The following is a 21,896-nucleotide window of genomic DNA, read 5'->3' as shown; positions in this document are numbered from 1 at the left end:
ATTTTAAATACTCGGCAAAGAAAAGAACACCGAGGCCTTTCTGATCAGACTTCGCACAATCTGCAAACGGGAGGGGGAAATCCAAGATGATATACACTCAGTCAAAGCTTTGGACACACTTTCTCAATGAATGTTTTTTCTTTATTTTCATGACTCTTTACATTGTATGTTCTCATTGACGGCGTGAAAACTATGAATGAACACAGATGGAATTTTGTAAACAGAAAACTGAAATAACTCAAAACATGTTTTATATTTTAGATTCGTTAAAATATTCACCCTGTGCTTTGATTACTCCTTTGTGCACTCTTGGCATTCTCTCAATGAGCTTCATGAGGTCGTCACCTGAAATGGTTTTCCAACAGGAAGGAGTTCCCTGAGATGCTGAGCACTTGTTGGTCCTTTTGCCTTCACTCTACGGTCCATCTCACCCCAAACTTGGGTCAGGCGACTGTGGAGGCCAGACCCATCAGACCAAAGCACAGATGTCCACTGGTCTAATGTCCGTTGCTTGTGTTTCTTGGCCCAAACAAATCTCTTCTGCTTGTTGCTTTTCCTTAGTCGTGGTTTCTCTGCAGCTATTTGACCATAAAGGCCTGATTCACACAGTCTCTGAACAGTTGATGGTGAGATGTGTCTGCTACTGGAGCTCTGTGTGGCCTCTATCTGGGCTCTAACCTGAGGAGCTGTTAACTTGTGATTTCTGAGGCTGGTGACTGGGATGAATGTATCCTCAGCAGCAGAGGGGACTCTGGGTCTTCCTTTCCTGGGACGGTCCTCATGTGAGCCTGTTTTGTTGTAGTGTTTGATGGGTATTGTGACTGCACTGCACACATTCAGAGTTTTAGCCATTTTTAGGACTGACTGACCTTCAGTTCTTAAAGTCATGATGGGCTGTTGTTTCTCTTTACTTGGCTGATTGGTTCTTGCCATAATATGAATTGTAACAGTCAGATATGGTTGTCAGCTGTGTAACAACCTGACTTCTGCACAACACAACTGATGGTCCCAACAGCATTAAGAAGGCAAGAAATTCCACAAATGAACCCTGACAGGCACACCTGTGAGGTGACCATGTCAGGTGACGACATCATGAAGCTCACTGAGAGAAGGCCGAGGGTTTGCAGCCCTGTCAACAAAGCAAAGTGTGGCTGCTTTGAGGAATCTAAAATATGAAACATATTTCTATCCATTTATTTATTTAGTTATTTACCAATATTTTTTCTTTGATACATAATTCCATGTATCTTGCTTCATATAGCTGATCTCATCAGTATGTATCTGCAACTTTTGACTGGTAGTTTACATGGAGAGCGAAATAGCTGGATTTCAAAAGCACAATGGGAATGAACAAAATAAAATGCAGATGAAAGAATAAGATAAATGGAAGACAAATGAACAAAAGTAACCAAGGTTACAAACAAGAAAATGAGAAAAGAATAATTACAGTAGTAGGAGATAAAAACTAAAAATGGTTCCCTAAATTCTCAGAATTGAATGTGGTGATTTCTGTAAAGGTTTAGTTGATGTCTAAATCCTGCAGCAGTGCAGAGTAAAGCCTCTAGTCACAAACTGTCAGACCTTCAAGGACAGAAGTTCATTTATCAACTGCTTACTTACACAGGAGCAGTGTAACCAGGTATGTAATGGCTACACATGTTTTAATTAAAACGCTTATATTTGCAGCCACCACTGATTGGTGAAGTGAATAATGTTTGGGATTTAGTTGCAGTGTTCATCCAGGAACTGTTGTCTGCTGCGATTTTGTGTGAATGTTAAACATACTGTCCACTTCAGTATGGCTCCACAACAACACAGCCTGGGGTAGCTGAATATTTTCTTGTGGACTGCTGTTTTACACCGAACTCATCAATAATGAGTATATATTACATGGTTGTGTCACTTGTCTCAAGTCTGCAGCATGAATTAGTCAGAGACATAACTTTCATACTAATAACCATCAATATAAAGATCATACAAGGTCATACAAACAATTGAGAGTTGTTCAATATTGTAACTATTTGCATTGCAGTGAGTATAAATCATATCAGGATATAAATGAACCGGCTGCTGATGTATGACACACACCTTGAATGGCTAACTGAAGACGGGCCATTCCTGATTCTTGAAGTCACTTGTTTCATACAACTATTCCATTTTTAAATTCAATTTTATTTATATAGTGACAAGTCACAGTTACGGTTGCCTCAATGTGGTTTACATTGTAAGGTTCCTAACCTTACAATCAGACAACCCCGTGAGCAAGTGCTTTTCCTAGGGAAGTGGAAAAAATCCCTTTTAAAAGGAAGAAACCTCCAGCAGAACCAGGCGTAGGGAGACCTGGTTCTGGATGTCAGGCTATCATAGCGGCTTCAACAGGTTGTGGAGGATATTTTTGCAAACCATTCCATTTGCAAAAGAATAGCTAAAACACCATGAAGATACACATAACACAATGTATTATGGACAGGTTGTATCCAAAATAAATTGTTATTCTGCAGAAAATGTTTCCCAACATTACTGCTGAAGGCTTCTATTTAATCCTGAGTCTGAGGGATTAAAAGTATTAATAAAAAAACAGCTGTTGCCAGCAAACAAGCGACCGTTTAGTTCCACGTTTAGTTTTTTTTTTTTTGTCATTTGCTCACTGCACTATAATGCCTTACATTCGCGGGAAAAAAAATCACATCCGTTAAAACACATCTTTCCACTCAGAGGGGTGACCATCCTCTTAAAATAGTTTTGTCTATTCATATGATATTCTGTAATGTATAAAACAGACAACCTGTTAATTATTTGTTAATTAATTAATTAATTAATTATACTTTTTGTTGCTACGTTTCAATTAATTTCAACCCAAATGTTATTGCCTTCTACCCTAAATCACACACCACCCCGTTTCACAAGTGGTTTCCTCCGAAATGGCGCGAAATTGGAAAGCCCCGCCCATTATAAAAATCTTAGCTTCAGGACTGTAGAGACAAATGGCGGAAACTACATGAATTTGCCTTCAAAATAAAATACAATCGTAACCTCAACTTAGCTTTTTCGCGGACGCACTTTTTGTTTGAAGGGCTGTTGTCGGAAGCACATTTCACATTTCTCACTGCTTAACAACAACACGTTATTCGGGCTGCAGAGTACTAACGTCAAACTCTTTTCGTTGAATGTTTTTTCACGTTTTAGAGAAAGGAACATTTTCGGACATACTGCTCCGACATTGCACAGCTATCATAAATACAAGCAGTCTGCTAGGTAGAGTGAGTTGTATGACTGTTTGGATAACTTGCTTGTATAATTGACGAAGCTCCGCTGTTTTGAGCAGAAACGAAACGCTTTGAAAAGCTTCATAGAAAGCTGGAAGAACCCGCACTAGTTGGACTGTCTGCTTCGCTGCCAACAACAATGAGCTGGTAAGTGTAATGATCGCTTCGCTCACCGCAGCAACCATGTTTCACAGAAACTTGTATTTACGGTGCAGGAAGCCGCTGCAGTATTGCCCTGAACGATATCCGTCGCTAGGTGTCGCCACTCAGCGTTTTTCAGGAGAATACAAGACCGGAAGCCAAGACTTTGTCCAGTGTTTTTTTCTCACAAACACTAAAGTTTTCACCTGCGCCAACATCTGCTTCTGTATAAGTGTATGTCTCTGAGCTCCTGTGCTGGAATATCATTAAAACCGACACGATCGTACACTCGTGACTTAAATCCAGCTGCGGCGCAACGCGCCAGTAACAAAACTGGAGAGGTACGCGACACGTGTGACGCGTGGAGCATAAGTGCACTGTAATAACTTGGCTCAAACACCTGTACAGGTGAACGCAAAGGCGGCAGTATAGCCGCTATAATACTGCAGCCCCGAGTCTCCCCATTCCTAACATAATAATTACAATTTCCGATAAGGTTTCATTTTTTTCTCTGTAAAGCTTCAATGCCCGTTTACTGTTACCAAGGTCACCGTGTGCCCAGCTCCCGCCCAGACAATAAATGCATCCTTTTTCTGTTCCTGTCTTTATCACCATTAATTAACCAGAAGGACTAACAACGATTTGCAGTATTCTGAGTCACAGATGTTCACTGATTATGAAGTTTTAGATTGAAACTGTCTGAAACTGCATCCTGTATGGTGAAGTATCTACATTCACTTTTGTGAGCTTAGTATGTTATATGCAGAGTATTGAAATACTCATGTTGTCCCTTCAAATCAAATGTATCATTTCACCTGGGTTACAGGGCCTAGGAAAGGTCTAAATGGCGTTTACTCGCCTCTGTCAAGATGGCAGGAAAAGTTTTACTGAGTAGATTTCATTGTTCTGCTGATAGCCTAAAAGAAGAAACTCGAAGTGTCTCCCCTCACTGCCCCAAACCTGACGAGTCTGAGGAGCCGCTGGGCACAGCCATTGAGACTGGTGCTACTGCAGGTGAGGTCCGTTTTTGATGTACAGAGCTGCAAAGGAAGCTGAGATAGACGCTGGTTTAATGAAGGATGTGTTTTACTGTCGTGCTGCTTAAATCTCAGATGACACTGATGAGATGTGCCAGTTCATTAGGAACAGGGCTCCGTGTCACATGCTCATTAACTAGAAAATGCTAATTGCCTTATAGTAACTTGTGTTACTGAAAAGATGCTGTGCGCATAGTCTTGTTCAGGTGGTGTCAATGTTGTTGTTGTTTTTAAGATGAGAGTGTGAAGTCTGAGAGTGTGACAGCTGAAGTGGTGATTACTAAGGAAATGGAGGAAGAAGAGAAGAAGCTAATGGAGCAAGGCGAGAGGAAAGAGGAGGAGATGATGAAGAAGGTATGTTGTTTCATTTCTCAAGGTGGGAGTTGTACTTTGACATTAAAAACTTCTCATTATTAAACTCATCATTAGTTTTAGTTGGTTTTTTGTGTGGCTGGTACAGATTTTAGGGAGTAAAAAGCGTATAGATGTGTCTGTAGCTCACCGGTTCATGTGATGATGAGCCACAATTGAAATGTTTCTACATCACTGATGTTCTGGATGCTTTCGAGCCCACTCATGTTAATGTAATTGCTTTCAACTTTTCCCATAAGGCCAGGGAGTCTTGGGAGAGGGACTCGCATGACATGCGGTTCAAGAGGCTCCAGCATTTGCTTCAGAAGAGCAACATCTATTCTAAGTTTCTGCTGACAAAAATGGAGCAACAACAGAATGAGGTATGGTGTAAAACGTGGACCGTACAGGCTGTTTGCACCTGTCCGCTCAAGGCTAACACGTCTCTTCTGCTCTACTAATGACCATCTCAGGAGAGACTCGGGAAGGAGAAACTTGAGAAGAAGGCCAAGAAGGTGATAGATTTACTGACAAAGTCATCATTCACAGTTACAGTCATGTTTTCAGCCGTACTCACGGCAGTTTGTTTCCTTCTAGATGCAAAATGCCAATGGTCCAGAAGCTGTCAAAGGTGGGCCAGTATTCTAATATTTAAACTTACAGTATGGAGCTCAAATGTCAGATGTTTAGTAGCGTTTACACTCTATGGACACTTTATTAGGTACACCTTGCTAGTACCGGGACCCGTTTTGCTTTCTGTCATAATAGGAAACATAGGAAACATACATACTGGCATGTTACCATCACACAGTTTGCAGATTTGATGGCTGCATATCCACGATGCAGCTCTCTTGGTCCACCTCAACCCAAAGATTGGATTGAGATCTGGTGACGATCTGAGTCTGGTGAACTTCTGTCATTGTGGCATCTCAGTTTAACCACACTGTGGGTACACTGTGTACATAAAGGCGTGGATGTGGTCATCCACAATACTCAGGCTGTGCATTTTAAATGATATACAGCGGGGACAGAGGGCTGTGTCAAGAAGATGGCCCCGCCTCTGCTACGTCACCACAACCAACCTAAACCATTAATAGAAGTGAGGATGGGGCCTTCGTGTATCTCTGTGCCAACCCTACCATTCAAATGTGGCAGCAGATATTGAGACTTAGCAGACCAAGCAATGCTTTTCCAGTCTTGTGTTGGTGTTGGTGAGCCCATGCAAATTGTAGTCTCAGTTTCCTGTTTTTGGTGGGCAAGAAGTGTGTTCTTTGCTGCTGCTTCGAGGTTTGACATGCTGGTCTGCTTCTTTAGCTTTAGGGTAATAGGTGTTTGTTTTTTACCTTTCTTTTTAACCCTTGAGATGGTTGTGAGGTAAAATCCCAGTAGATCTGCATTATTTAGCCGTTCCACATTCAAAGTCACATACGTCACCACATTGTCTAAATGCACTGAGGTGCTGCTATGCGACTGCAGATGAGATATGTGGTTTACAAGCAGCTGAACATGTGTACCTGATAAAGTGGTTGGTGAGCATCTATCCTGATGACGTGTGACTGTATTGTCTGTCAAAGCAGAGAAGAAGAAAAGGAGAAGAGATGAAGACTATAAAATAGCAGATGTGATGTCGAAAGAAGTAAGTCTCACTTTAGTTTGTGTGTAGCTTTAACTTTTATCTGTTCATCTTCATCTTCTCTCACGTTTCTCTTTCAGGAAATTATGTCGCAGGCAAAGAAAGCAAAAGTGGAAGAAGTGGTAGGGATAATGTTTTTCCCCGCCTTGGTTGAAAAGCAAAAGAAGTGTTTGCACACGATGAATCCAGTGTACAACTGTGCCACACACATGCATGTCATATATCTGATTCCAGGAAGCGGCTCCTGCCCAGAAGAAACTAGAAGCTGAGGATATTGAGAAGATGAGCGATTCCAACCAAGATATAAAGAACCGGCTGTCAGAGACGGTGCGCGACAACGCTAAGCACCTCCTGCATCCTCATAGGAAGGTGAACGGGCAGCCAGTTCCTGTTCAGCAACCACAGCTCTTCACTGGAGGCGTCATGAGGTGGTACCAGATCGAAGGCATCGAGTGGCTGAGGGTAAGAAGAGATGCACCAAATGGCATTGTGCGAGCAGATTGTCTTTTGTATGTGATCGTGGCACAACAAACGACGCCTAGATCGGCGGTCCCCAACCTTTCTCGCTCCACGGACGGTTTAATGTCACTGACCGGCCTTTAAGGTGTGGCGGATAAATACAACACAATAAAACGACACGACCGAGACACAAACTGTGGTGTTTCGTAAATATAATAATAAACGTGAATTCACTGTGTAATTGTGTAACTTTATTAGCAGCGTCCTCTGAAATGCGCCAACATTGAGAGTAACGTCCTCCTCCCTGGTTGCTATGGTAACGTGTAAATATGTCTGTCAAAATAAGACACAACTACAACACGGGAAAAGACCCAGGGAAACCGAGTAAACGATAAAAACCTTGCAAACCATAAATTTCCAACCTGAGCCTCAAGTCTCGCGGCCCCGTACCAAACGACTCACGGACCGGTACCAGTCTGTGGCCCGGGGGTGGGGCCGCTGCTCTAGACCACAATAACGTAGCAGTTAGGGACTGGAGCTGCCGCAGCCACCCCGCTCCAGCACTGACCGGCAGACACGCAGATGCCCCAAAGCAGCAGCTGAGGCCCATCAATAACAGTGTTAACGATTAGACTAAATGACGAGCAAGTGTGGTACTGACACGTGACAGTGACGGCGGTTAGTCGGCTAGATGACGAGTTGCGCGCGTCCCTGCCACCAATATGCCGCAGGACCAGTAAGGATTGTTTTACCCCTCGGTCGTAAAAGGCTGATGGGTGTCATCACCCTGCTGGGCGGGCGGCTGCCAAGCAACGTGGACCCAAGTTTGTGAATATGAAAACCTAAAAATGAAGCGGCGTACGAGTTTCATCATCGACGTATCTACTCAAACATCTCAATGACCTCGACCCCAGGACTTTTAGTGGCCGCCTTAATGGCCGCTCCTCTGAGAAAAACAATCATTTACAAAATATTTGTTTTCACAAAAGAAGGGCTGCTACACACACGTCAGAAGGGAGAGACACCAGGAACGTTGTGCAAAGTTGTCCTGTAGTAACATGCGTCACACAGCATCGGCGTTCGGCTTAAATGAAGGGACCGTGTCTGAACAGATGGGTCACACAGTCCCCCTAAACCACAAGTTCACCAGTTAGCTGCACTATTCTCACCAGTTCACTTGGACATCATCCAGGCGAGGACTGAAAATCTGCGTGTTTACTGTGTCTCATCAGCCTGTGTTGTTCCTCTGCTGTCAGATGTTGTGGGAGAACGGCATCAACGGGATCCTGGCTGATGAGATGGGCCTGGGAAAGACCATCCAGTGCATCGGTCACATTGCCATGATGATAGAAAAGAAAGTGTTAGGCCCCTTCTTGGTGGTGGCTCCTCTCTCCACTCTGCCCAACTGGATCAATGAATTCAAACGCTTCACACCAGAGGTTAGACAGCAAGCTGCTCAGCGTCTGACCCTGGAACACAAAGTCTGATTTACGCATAGAAATGAAAACCTAGAAAAGTGTCAGTGGCGAATGACACTAGCTGACACTGAATCTTGTTTGTGCTAGGTGTCTGTGCTGCTTTACCATGGCTCTCAGCCCGAGAGGACCAAGCTGCTGAAACAGATCTGCCGGCCTCAGGGGCCTCTCAGCATGTGCCCTGTAGTCATCACCTCCTTTGAGATCTCCATGATTGACAGGAAGTTATTACAGGTACGATCCCTGCTGCTTCTTAAATGGCAGAGGGGACATGGCAATGAGTGTGTGTTTGTGTGTTTTTTACATATATATATATATATATATATATATATATATATATATATATATATATATATATATATATATGAGAGAGAGAGAGAGAGAATTGTTTAATTAAAGATTCCTTTATATCAAAACTTGTCTGTGTTCTGCAATAGCGCTTCCAGTGGAAGTACCTAATCGTGGACGAAGGCCACAGGATCAAAAACCTCAACTGTCGGCTGGTGCGGGAGCTGAAGATGCTGCCCACTGACAACAAGCTGCTGCTGACGGGCACACCGCTGCAGAACAACTTGGCTGAGCTCTGGTCCCTGCTTAACTTCCTCCTGCCGGAGGTCTTTGATGACCTCAAAAGGTGACGTTTTGTCTGCTTTGTTTTGCTGCTTTCAATGACAGCCAATCATCTACTGTGATGTGCACAGAAATGTGTGTCCGTGGGGGAGAAGCAGGACTTCACAGGCATAACTGTGTTTAACATCCCAGTTAACAAAAACTGGGCAAAGTTGTGAGCATCATTGTATATATGGCAAGTTTGGAGCTGTGTGGGAATCATCCTGTCAGTGTGAAAGTGTTGCTTCAACTAAAGAAATGTGAACCAACAGCTTTTGCAGCAGACTGGTAATAACAAAGTAAAATAAACAGGGACCGGAGTGGAGATGGTTTAAAAAGCACTTGATGCCTAAAGGAAAAATTCCACAATATTCCTCAAGACTACTTATGAAGCAACGTCTGGTAGTTTGGAAGCAAATGAAGAAAAGAAGTTCGCGACTTATTTTGTTACCAAACTAGAAGCTCATTTGTTACAGTGTATCTGCATTAACACCAGCCACAGCTGATATCTGTGCTCGATGTTTCTGATTGCTCGGCTTTGATCTCTGACACGTTTGCCTCACAGCTTTGAGTCGTGGTTCGACATTAACACCCTCGGTGAGGTCGAGGGTGTGGTGGTTGCTGAACGTGAGCAGAACATCCTGAGTATGCTGCACCAGGTCAGTCCGTCACACATCATCACGGCCGTCTGTGGACTGTGACGGTGTTCACCGTCATCTGCAGAGATGCTGAGAACATAACCACAGTTAAGAAAAGTAATTGGGGACAAAGTTTAAACTCGGCTACCAAGAAACATTTGGGTTCCTGTTGGAGGTAAATTTGGTGTAAGCCAGCCTTTAAGTCCGGTGTTAAATTTAAGGTTTTGTCTGCTAACGAGCAGCAGGTTTGCCTGGATGTTTAAGTTTTTAATAAGGAAATATAGTGCGTGAAGCTGAAGCATATCCAGTTGTTCAAAGATAAGCAATAATCTTAATCTTACATCCATCCATTCATTGCTTACCTGGGGCCATAGAGTTTGCAATCCCTGAAACAGCACAGTTCTTCAGTGGGTAGCGCTCGAGCTAATTCGGTGTTTAAAATGGCCTCAGGCTTTCCAACCTGACGGGACAGCGTAACTCTTCAGTTCGTTGAAGGCAGCCGTGATCTGCCTTTTACCACCAGTACAGCGCACCATCAGTCGTGGACCCCAGGACATTTATCACCACATACCCTCATCCGAGGCTGGCCCACCACAGGCTGGGCCTGCCGTGGTTTCATGTGGTCATTTACCCAGTCTCCTTCTGCTTCAGCCACAGTTGGTGACTAAAGCAGAAGGACATCTTCTCATGACTCATCAAGTGACTAACCAATAGGTGGGATGCGGTCTGTTGACATCGTGTTTGTAGATCACCACAGGATTTAGCTGTGGATGAACTGTGACAACATTTCTGAAACACTTTATTTTGAAAGACCTGTTTTGTTTTTTCTCTTGAATATTTAGTTGTTCCCACCAATACAAATTCTTATCTTTTTATTTATATAGATCAATAATTGCTGCCCTACATTATATATAGATATTATAAATGATCTTTAAAATATTAGATATCAGTTGTCTGTGTATAGACACTGTAGGTAAGCAGAAGTAAGTGTTATTAAAGGTTATCTGTTGTTTCAGATTCTGACTCCATTCCTGCTGAGGAGGCTAAAGTCAGATGTGACGCTGGAGGTTCCTCCTAAAAAGGAGATCATTGTGTACGCTCCTCTGACAGCCAAGCAGGAGGCTTTCTACACTGCTGTGGTCAACAAGACCATTGCCAAGATGCTGGGCCAGGAAAAGGTAACAAAAACCCAGAGCTGGGAGCATGTTAGAGCAGGAGTCGGCAACCTGCGGCTCTTTAGTCCTTGTAGTGCGGCTCCGCGTGGTTTGGGAGAATAAATGAGAAGTGTTTAGCTGAAGTGTATTTTATTTGTGTTTAGTTCTTTTGTAACTTGCAGTTCTGAATTGGAAGATTATTGTGATATTGACATATAAAAATAAAATTATATTCTATTATTTTTTCATCGCTCAAAATAAGCGTCACACTGGCGGAGGCCGGTGTACCCGCCGAACGCCGTGCATTTATCGACACTTTCAGCCCCAGGTAGGCCAGTTATGGATGTTCGGATCCACATTATGTCAGCAGCTCCACCGTGAACTGTGTTAAAACAAACGCCGCTCACGCCTCACAGACGACAGCTTACAGTCCTGTAAAGATGAAAGTGACTTCGTACGGCCCCGACCTGCAGACGCTGTGCGCAGAGCTTCAGGAGCAGAAGTCCCGTCGTAAACACATCACGGCAGACCCGACGATGTTTGCATGTTTTCAGCATCTCTTTATTGACCGCTTTTCACACACGGTTGCTGTGCGCACACAGCCGGCTGTAGCCCGACACACACAACAGCACAGAGAGCGCAGACTTTGAGGCGTGATTGCGGGTGCCGCTCAGGTGCGTCCGCCTCCCCTGCAGCGGCGCTGCAGACCACGCCCCGCCACACATTAACCAGGTAAAATACATATTTATGCAGAATTTTGCAAATATCTATTTTTCATCTTTCAGCAGCATCGAGCTTTTTTCCAATTATTTTTTAAAAGTCAGGTCAAGGCTCCAAAAGCACAAAGGCGACATGAGGGCGGCTCACAGCAGCTTTTGTTTGCTGGATCATTTTCGTTCAGCTGGGTGTCTTTGCTTTTATTTCTGTAAGAGTTCAAAATGTGTTCATTACATGAATAAAATGTAATTTTCTCTGTAGCACTTCATGGGTTTCATAAGCAGCACACCTTAGTTGTTCACACAAAGCATAAAGGTGAAAAACTATACGCAGTGTTATCTTCATTTTAGATGTCACAAAGTATTTGCGGCTCCCAGAGTTTTTGTTTGCGTGGAAACCGGCTCCAAACGGCTCTTTGGGGTTAAAGGTTGTGACCCCTGTGTTAGAGGTGTAGGCTTGGGTATGCAGTGATACCCTCATTATTGGCCACCACACGTCCAGGTCAGCTCGTGGCGTTGTTTAAAACGCCACATATTTCAGCAGCATTTCCATATCATTGAGTATCTGCTGATTAGTGTCATTTTTTTAAAAAACATTAACAAACTAGGAAATGAGTCACTCGAACATGCCTGCGTGTCAGAATATAGCTAACAGCTGAAAACCTGTGGGAACTGTGACCTTGTGACCCCTGTGTATGTCATCATAGACCCCTCGATGTCTCTAATATAAAATACTGGCCCACTGGCTGTAGCTTTGACCTTCCCAAGAACAAGACTGTGGTGGATTCATCATTTCTGGTTTGAGTGTGAAAGTTGTTGGTTCTCCTGGTGTGCTTAGACAGAGGCGCCTGTAGCCCTGACATCCAGCGGCAGGCCGAAGCGTCGCAGCCGGAAGGTAGTGGACTACAAGGAAACGGATACAGACACTCCATATGACCTGGAGAAATATCTGGAGAGGGTTCGCAAGGAGCCGGAGCCGAGGTGAGACCGCCTCCAAGCAGCTACTGTGACAGGAGAGGAAAAACAATGTTACTATGTTCGGCGTTATTTCGTTTCATTTGGAGTCATCTGCCTGTTATCCCCACCACAACGTAACAAATCCTCCTTGACAGACGTTTGTTCACATCTTTTGTCCTCCGCTCTGCTTCAGCTTCCGTCCAGTGCTGGATGTCCAAAGCCCGCTGGACGCTCAGGTCAGCCTGAAGCTGCAGAACATCCTCATGCTGTTAAAGAGATGCTGTAACCACCCGTACCTGGTGGAGTACCCCCTGGACCCCGCCACAGGGGAGTTCAAGGTAATGCTGCCCGTGCTCATTTAGAAGCACTAACAGTTCAACTCGGTGTTTTACAGTTAAATAGAATAAGCTTGATGAAGAAAAGGCTCGTGCTTGGATAACATGTTCATCCCAATCTTCCTGCAGATCGATGAGCAGCTGGTGCAGAGCTCTGGGAAGTTTCTCATACTGGACAGGCTGCTGCCAGCGCTGAAGAGAAGAGGTCACAAGGTGAAACGAACGCAGAGCTGCATGTGATGCAGAGCTGGGACAGAAGTGTATAAAAGGAAAAAGGTTGTGCTACAAACAGGAAATGTCTGTTAAGAAAAGTGCAACATATTCATGAACCTATTAAACGCTGAAGTCAGCAGTTTCAGTTTAAACATGAGACAAAGTAACTCTGAGGACACAGACAGGAATCGTACGCATGTAGTGAAGATTACAGGAGGAGTCCTTTCAAGGCCGATGCTGCTGGCATGCTCTGGCTTCTGGACAAGAACTGGTGCACCAGCTCTGTGTGAAAATAAGGACTCAACAGTTTTGGCTCCAGGAGCACAATTTCTGCCAGAGGTGACAAAAATCGAGCTGTGGCAGAAATCGTTCAGTTACAGGATGCCTGAGCTGTAGAACGAGCACACGCTGTTACAGTCAATATGGACTAACGGCGTAGTTGGAGTTTCCAAAGTTCAGAAAATACACAAGAACCGTGATCGCTGACGTCTGTGGGAATCTGAACTACTGAATGTACTGAATTACAATTTTTACATTAAAATGTGCTGATTTTACAAATCTTTGCATCAACATCTAAATTTAAAAAACATTCTCAAAACACAACACAAAATGAATTGAACTGCGTAATATTTTCGCCTTTACAGTGAAAGGTGAAGATCATCTGCCACTGTCTCACCCAGCATCCTCCTCTGTCATACCTCAGCATTATCTTCTTCCACCACATCCATGAACCTCCTCGTCTCTTCCTCCGGCCCGGCAGCTCCTCTGACATCCTCTCTCTGCACATCTCAGCCTTGCTTCTGTCTCCAAACAGCTCCGCCTGAGCTGTCCATCTCACCCTGTCATCCTGCTCACTCCCAGTGGAAAGCTTAGCATCTTCAACTCTCCAAATAATATACTAGGAGAAGACATTAGAGAAGCAAGGTTTAGATGGTTTGGACATGTGCAGAAAGGAGACATCGGGTAATATTAGAGAGAGGATGTGGAGTATGGAGCAGGAGGAACAGAGAAATGCCACAGAGGAAGTTTGTGGATGTAGTGAAGAGAGTTGGTGTGAGATATAGGCAGCAAAGTAGTTTGTGACCTTTGTTCAGAGAAACATTTACAGATGTTGTGCTGCTCTCTCCACACTCGTCCCTTTTCTTTAGGTTCTGATTTTCAGTCAGATGACATCTATCCTGGATATCCTCATGGATTACTGCTATCTGCGGGGCTTCCACTACAGCCGCCTGGACGGCAGCATGTCGTATGCTGAGAGAGACGAAAACGTGAGTTTTAGATTGTGAACATGTTGCAAAGGTAACAACCTCCTGCATAAAGAAAACGCGTTTTTAACTTGATGGTGCAATATTCTCTCAACTCCAGAGATGTTTAGCACCCAAACTGCCTCTCTGAGTAGATTGTTGAGTCATTCTTGTCGTTCTTGGTCTCTGAAAGATGGCCAGGTTTTCCAAAGACCCAGAGGTGTTCATCTTCCTGTTGAGCACCCGAGCAGGAGGACTGGGAATCAATCTGACAGCTGCTGACACCGTCATCATCTTTGACAGCGACTGGGTTGGTGCTGATGACAAATCTACAACAGCTGTTTCTTGCACATATCTCATTGAGTCCACGTTTGATGCTTCTGTCATCTCTCAAGAACCCACAGGCAGACCTGCAAGCTCAGGACCGCTGTCACCGCATAGGACAGACAAAACCAGTAGTGGTGTACCGCCTGGTCACAGCCAACACCATCGACCAGAAGATCCTGGAGAGGGCGTCTGCCAAGAGGAAGCTGGAGCAGATGGTCATCCACAAGAGTGAGTGTCTTCACTGTGATGGGATTGCAGCTGTTCACACCGTGCACCCAGTTTTCAGTTCATTGTGCTGAAATGTTTTGAAATGTGGTTGATGGTGTCTTTCCTCCACAGACAAATTTAAAGGTGGGAAGGCAGAGCTGAAGCAAAATAAAAGCTGCGTTGATCTGGATGAGCTGCGGGAGCTGCTCAAAGCTCGAGGCACTGAGAAGTAAGCACTGACCTCCGAATCAAAGTGAAGGAGCCTTGGAACCGTAACTGAAGGCTAATCTTGGCTGTAATGTTTGTCCCACTCAGGGAGGTTAAAGCTTCGAAAGGGAACGTCATCAGTGACAAGGACCTGGAGATTCTGCTCGATCGCAGCGACTTGCTGGGTGAGGAAACGCATCATTTCATCAGTACCAAAAAACCCAAGTGACGATTCAATCATAGCCTCGTTTTACAGCGAGTGCACCTACAATGTCCTTTCAGTAACCACAAAATATGTGAAGTTCACGGGAGTCGGATTTAGTGTTGCTCAAGACACAAAAGCCCCTCTGATTCATCTCGACTCTTTTGTTAAAACCAGTTTAACTCGTGAGACAAGTTTCTGTGTTTCTTTGCATTTTTCAGACAAAGAAAAGGACGGCACGAAGAAGGCGAAAGTGGGAGTCTTCAGAGTGATCGACGCCAAAGAGTCATCGGAGATCACGCTGGGCTGAGAGCAGCAAAGCTGCAGCCATGTCACTTACAACCACTGAAAACCTGAAACTGCTGTTTGTACAGTTTGACTGTGTTTTGTATGTAAGGTGCTCCCCTGTAGTCCCATGGAGTGAGGGTTTTCTTTGCTTTTGTTATGATGGCCCTTCTACGACTGGACTGACACCAGCGTGTTCAACTTTTAACTTCATCAAGCAAAACCAGATTCTCTCCAGCTGAGCCAATAAAACTGCCACAAGCTAATTCACGCACTTTAGTGTCACTGTGCGGATTTTTACAGAGAAATATTTCACTGAGATACTCTGCAGCTGGAGTTGGATATGTTCTCATGCCTTCAAATAAATAAAGAGACTTAATTACTGTTTTATTTTCATTCAGTTTCTGATTAAAAGTTTTTGTTAATCAAAAAATGCATCAAGTCAGTTAAGCCTCAGATATTGATCTGTCAGGTAAGTAGCAGACAGGTTGTTAAAGTTTCAGCAGCTTTGGTGTTAAATAATTGCTTATTTCAATGTTTTTTCTCTTCAAATGTGGAATTTCAACCAGGCGCCCTGTTTGGGAGATGGGCTACACAACGTATTTACAACAATGTGTTTTAACCCTGTTCTATGGAGGTCATGTAAACAAAAGGAGCTGGAAAAAGTAGCAGAAATGAACTGAAAGTAGCTGCATTGTCTCAGCACTGCACACAGCAAGCAGTGTTTATCAGTAACGTCATCAGTATTACTGATGGTACAGAACCTTCCTAAGCTAAGTGGACTAAACGCACCCGTAATCCCTGATATGGACAGTATTAATAACTATGCAAAGCCTGGTTCAGCTGATACTCGATTCCTCCAGATTTTGATCCTGCTTCCTGTTGAGGCATGCCTGCCAGGGTGGGCCTCTGCCCAACTTTCACCTCAGTCACACCCATTATTAGCAGCTGTCCTCTATGCACTTGACAGCTAACAGGTTAGATTTAGTGGCATCAAGGATGTGTTCGTTGTTCAGGCTGGAGCAACCTGTAAGAACCTTTTGAGTGAGGTTTTACCTTTACTGTTTCACAACAGCTTAGAAAGGGAAGGTCCGCAATTTAGACTTTTTGATAAATGGACCAATTCCTATATCGTGCTGTTCTACTCTCTTAGAGAAGTCAAAGCACTTTGTCATGGCCACTGATCAAAAACCACTGATCAATGGCCATGAGTACCATCACAGAGAGTTGGGGAAAGGCTGCAATCACAGCATTGTAAGATGGTGAAAGATGTACCCTTGTGGATGAGGCCTTACCCCAGGCCTCATCCACACCAACACCAACTTCCCCCAGTGTCTATTCTTATGTGTAGACATTGTCTTTAATTTTAAAGACAGCTGTGACATCATCACATCCTGAGCAGCTCGTTTTGATGATATGTTTCAGTTAATACAAGCACACCAACATCTTTAAAAGATTTCATGAAAAGGGTGGAGGCAGGATGTGCCAGCTGTTTCTCAAAGAAGACTAGTGTATGTACAGTGAGACAAAACTGAATTGACATAAAAACTACTGATACATTTATAATACTGAATATAATTCATTATGGAGGCATGTACTTTCTGTTATATTAGCAGTGTACAAACTGTTACTGTTGCCTTCTCATTGGGTGTTTAGTGGAATAATTCATTTTTTCCCCAGTTCAATTCAACTATGTCCATGGTTTCAAAGGTAACTACGCTTACAACTGTAGCTCATTACAGACTGTGCAGAAACAGCTGAGACCCCAAATATGGAAACAAAATGTGCAAAGACTTCTTGGTCTTTCTTTTGTTTGTATAAAAATCCTGATACAAACAATAAACAAGAGGATCCTTATCACGCAGGTTTTCAGCTGACATTGATACCGATGTGAGGGCACAGCTCTGTGTGCGACTTTACAGTCTCAAAACAGAGTTTATTCAGTTTGAACAGGTACGTCTCATTTAGAATTCATTTAGACCACAGAATGTCTTGAAATAAAACAACATTGTTTTATGATTTTTTTAATGACAACAAACTATTAACAATATTAAACATTTACTGTCTTAAAATCATACATAACTTATACCTGCTTCCTTGTCTCAAACCATCAGTTATGTGATTAACACTCAGGCTTTTGCCACGGTTTACATTTTACTGCTGCACTGGGTCGTTCACGTTTTACAAAAGAACAAATGTAGAACTAAAAGATAAAAGTTAGTATGTAACAGCGAATTCAATCATCTGAATGTAACATTTTGAACACAAGTAACCCATGTAACTATATTTAGTAACAAAAATATAACATTTCTGTTATTTCAGTGCTGAGAGGGTTAAGAACTCAAATAGCTTCACAATAAAGGCCCTCATTTGTCCAAAAACATCCCAAAATAACCAAAAAACATAAATAAAATCACTTTAGAAACAGCACGTTACATACAAACCTCTTAGTGCCCATTTACAACTGTTACACAGCAAGTACATAAGCAACAACTTGTCTGTTATTATTGCTTATGTTCAAATATTATTTACAACAAGGACACCTCAGTTCTAGAATCCGTGAGTCTGTATAGGATTAAACAGAGACACTTGGCTCTTTGTCATTTGTATTTTATCCAAAACAGTTTTACCTTTTTTACCTTAGATTTGAGATTAGCAGACGGAATATTGCACAAATTAAAATGCTTTTTATTACGAGTTTTTCCTTGAATTCTGTCCTCAGTAACTGTTGTGCAGTGCAAACAGATCACATATTTGTATGATGCAGACGCAATTAAGAGATCGAGTTTGGGACACTTAACGATTCAAACTCTCCCTGATATTTATTCTCCAAATCTCTAAAATCCAGCACAAGTGATGAAGAGAATTCCTCCAAATCTTATTTCATCATTGTTAGTAGCGTAATGCAGGAGAGCACTGTCTAACTCAAAGGTCCAAAATCCCCCACAGGTGTTAAAATGGCTTGAGATCATGTGACTGTGGGTGAAATGTCACATGACTCACACACAGTAAGCCCTTATGTGATCCTGGAAAAGACCACAACCATCAGGAAATGTTTCATCCCAGGTTAGATGTGATCCCTCTCCTCTTGTAAAAGTGTCAGATTCCAACATTTACGTTTTTCTTTTCACCCGCCTGGATTTTCTGCTTGGACAAATGGTACTTCTGTTATTCTTTTTTCAACATCAATGCATTTTATACTGGAATGAGCTACAGCGCATTTCATGTTAAAGCTCAGGTCTTCAGGTTCACATCTTTTAACTGTTCGATCACATTATTAGATGTAAGAATGCTATTTTCTATTTTTGACGTCCTGCTGCTTGCTGACCTGAGATCAGTTAAAGCTGTGCTCACTCAACACCTTTTTAGTTACACAGGCCTTCACTCAGTGGGTGTTTTTTATTTGACTTTTTTCTGCTTTTTAAAATTATATTTTGTGGTTCTCATTGCCTTATGGCATTGTAAATGTACACGGGTTTTAGCACGTGTGCTGCATAAATAAAATTGCCATTTCCATATATATCAACACAGGTAGTTTACATCCTGTTACAACTGAACACATGTTATCTTAAGGTAACAGCAGGGACATTTAAAGATCATACTGACAAGCTGATGCAATGTGTCCAGTATCCCCAGTTTAATCATCTAAGAAGCATTGAGTGCAGTTACATGCAGAAGTCTCCTCTCAGACTCGTGGCTAATGTTGTTTTCAGCTTGCTACAGATCAAAAAAGTCCTGAATCAGATAAACAAGAATAACTCATATTCTGATCTCTGGATTGTAGATTTGTACTGTTTTCAGTTCACATCTATTTCACTGTTACAATAAAGGAGAGTCCAGCAACTGTGTGACAATAACATACATTTTGATTCTAAAATGACCTCAAATGGACACAGCACGCAATTGATTTCTATTTATACAGAAAACACAAGAGGTCGCAGCTGACTCTAATAAAACCCACTACAATTTTTCTGTGTACAGTAATTCAAATACTGATATATTAAAAGATCTACAGATATATGCACAGAATTCTGGGGAAGACGTCAGTAGACTCATTTTAAACTCACATTAAGTGGGGAAAATAACTTTGATCCACTTTAAAATGTAAGAAAAATGTTTTCAGTCGATGTCAACATCTCATTTTTTAACATGTCCAGAAGGACATGGAAACTCATTCCAAGCTCCTGACTGCTTATTGATATGTCAGTAGACAGGTTTCTGACGTGGGCTGCTTCGGGACACTCGAGGTGTATAAAATGTGTATCGTCCTCTGAAGTTTCTCAGCAAATATCATGACAGAGAGTGTTTCTTCTCTACAAGTTAGTCTACATATTAGATTCATTTCTTCAGGTTAGGCTAAAATAAACCAGATGCGGTTCTGATTTTTTACATGAACAATAAAGTTTTGTTTCTGATAAACATAAATAGTCATTGAAACCTTGATGACATTCCTGACATGATTCCTCCAGATGTCATGTGTTATTATTTTGATAGTAAACTCATAAATTAGCTACGCATCTCATGCTGACCAAGCACTGCAGTGAAAGCTCGGCCTGTAAGCTTAGCTCCCACAGGGCAGCAAGTTTATGTAACACTAAGAAACCTTAAATGACAGCAAGTTAAAATTGTTTCCATTTTTAATTTTTTTTTAATTTTTTTAAACATAAAATGTGAGTTCAGTTGCCTTTACAGACGTCTAAATGTAGAGTGGATTCCTCAGAGTGTCCATTACCACGTTCTTCTTTGGTGGCCATCAAACTCGAAGTGCTTTGATTGGTCAGTAAGACTAGAAAAGCACTCTATAAATACCCGTCCATTTCCATCCTTTATTATTCTCATCTGTGTTTCTCTCTGCCTCACTCCTCTTCGCGTCTGCCTTTCATGCTCCCTCCTTGGGTCAGAGGTCAGCTATCAGCAGGTCCAGCAGCTCTCTGTAAGCTCGGTAGCTCTTTATAGATGTGATGAGGTGGAAAAACACAGTTTGAGTGTGTATGGGTTGGACCCATCTGAAAAAAGAAATACACAAACAAATGCATACTTAGCATAACAGCCTGACTGGTATATCAACTGTGATAAAGATGTAAGGGCAAAAGGAATGGTACGGGTTTGGCTTGATAAGGCTCCCTTCCATGTATTTGCATTTAGCTGGAATAGTGTGTGTGTGTGTGTGTGTGTGTGTGTGTGTGTGTGTATACCATTGTCCTCAGACCAAGTGAGGACAATGGTCTAATTTCTGTCCACTATGAGATGAAGGAGAACAACAGCCTGATACCTGCAGGCCTGACAGCAGCAGATGTATCACTGCTGTAACACCTGTAACACTCAGCAGTCGCCTCATTGTTCTGACACACACAACAAAACTTTTGACTACACTACACACTAACTACACACTAACTACACAAGATTTGCGCTAAACGTCTCAAATCTCTCACATCTCAAACACGCTGTCACTCCTAAAACGTCCCCCTTCCTAAACAACTAGATGCCACGTTGCCATATCATTTTTTGATTGGTCGACATGGTACATTTTTCGACCAATAGGAAACGGGCGGGGGGGTTTGGTGTTGTTTTTGCTCACAGGCTTTCGAGCGTTTTCCTTATAAAACGCCGTTTTTACCGTTTCTTCCTGCAGTAAATATAAACAACGACAGTATTCAGGAAGAAAACCAAACATTGCAGATATTTTATCACAACTCTGGTTTTACGTGGCCGATCAACACGATTTAAAAACTGGGATAAAGTCCACACTTTTTCCATCAATTGTTCCGTCTGTCCTGCTCACATCTCCAATGGTTGTACACGCTGTCATTAACGTGGCTTCACTCCACATCAGCCACGCTGCTTTGCTAGCTAAAACACTGGTGCACTGCAAAACAGAATTGTTAAAGTTTTAATTTTAATTTCAATTCAGTTTTTTTTTTGTGCGCAACGCAGATTTTCTGTGCGCAGACACCGTGCCAGCAGTGCGCAATTGCGCATGCGCGCAGCTTAGAGAACATTGGTCTAAGAGCTCTTCATATTAAAAGAGAGCCATGCGCTGCTAAAAGGACAGTCTTAGCTCTTCACTTTACTATGGCAAGTGTCCTGGAGGACAGTTTAGGATTTGATGCTATGTAAATAAAATTACATTACTTTGAGGATGTGACAGTGCAGTATAAAATGTAAAGCATGGTTAGTACCATATTTTCTGCACTATTAGGCGCACTTAAAATCTTTTAATTTTCTCGAAAATCAACAGTGCGCCTTATGTATGAATTCTGGTTGTGCTTACTGACCTCGAACCGATTTTATGTGCTACACACCGCTCAGAAATCTGTCAAAAACATTTTATTACGACTTTGGTAGCTACGAAGCTGCACCGCTTGGATTGTCGCAGCATTACGGCTGCCTCGCGGGGTAATCTGGGTCCTAAACTCCGTCCGCTTCAGGTCCCAAAGTCA

The 21,896-nt window shown here is 42.7% G+C and overlaps 2 protein-coding genes across 3 annotated transcripts in view; one reads left to right on the top strand and one right to left on the bottom strand.

Moving 5' to 3' along the window:
- Positions 1-3,084: 3,084 nt before the first annotated feature.
- On the top strand, positions 3,085-15,852 carry hells (helicase, lymphoid specific). Of its 2 annotated transcripts, none has more exons than XM_084948059.1 (23): positions 3,085-3,413; positions 4,324-4,421; positions 4,680-4,798; positions 5,056-5,178; positions 5,269-5,310; positions 5,393-5,426; positions 6,370-6,431; positions 6,509-6,550; positions 6,663-6,890; positions 8,144-8,326; positions 8,453-8,596; positions 8,800-8,996; positions 9,537-9,630; positions 10,626-10,787; positions 12,318-12,460; positions 12,630-12,774; positions 12,901-12,984; positions 14,133-14,252; positions 14,422-14,538; positions 14,624-14,783; positions 14,895-14,991; positions 15,078-15,154; positions 15,393-15,852. In XM_084948059.1, exons 1-23 carry the CDS (start codon positions 3,406-3,408, stop codon positions 15,479-15,481), a joined length of 2,568 nt encoding a protein of 855 aa, XP_084804185.1. In that variant the 5' UTR covers positions 3,085-3,405; the 3' UTR covers positions 15,482-15,852. The 2 variants fall into 2 exon arrangements, with proteins under 2 accessions (XP_084804185.1, XP_084804186.1); XM_084948060.1 differs by having other exon boundaries at positions 3,086-3,413; positions 6,373-6,431.
- Positions 15,853-17,464: 1,612 nt separating this feature from the next.
- The window catches only part of LOC146374453 (heterogeneous nuclear ribonucleoprotein L-like), a 61,432-nt gene continuing 57,000 nt past the window's right edge, over positions 17,465-21,896 (bottom strand). The window contains exon 14 of the mRNA XM_084948065.1: positions 17,465-20,462. Coding sequence (XP_084804191.1) covers positions 20,407-20,462 — 56 coding nt within the window. The 3' untranslated portion in view covers positions 17,465-20,406. The remainder of the gene's footprint in view (positions 20,463-21,896) is intronic.

Source organism: Perissodus microlepis, chromosome 13, assembly GCF_051167445.1.
Source record: "Perissodus microlepis isolate ML-2025 ecotype Zambia chromosome 13, ASM5116744v1, whole genome shotgun sequence".
NCBI lineage: Eukaryota > Metazoa > Chordata > Actinopteri > Cichliformes > Cichlidae > Perissodus > Perissodus microlepis.
Note: the sequence above shows the minus strand (reverse complement) of the source record. Positions and strands in the feature narration are given on the sequence as shown.

Coding starts and splice junctions, on each gene's coding strand:
- hells (XM_084948059.1), top strand. Junction 9,631..10,625: donor TCCTGAGTATGCTGCACCAG/GTCAGTCCGTCA, acceptor CTGTTGTTTCAG/ATTCTGACTCCATTCCTGCT. Junction 12,775..12,900: donor CCGCCACAGGGGAGTTCAAG/GTAATGCTGCCC, acceptor ATCTTCCTGCAG/ATCGATGAGCAGCTGGTGCA.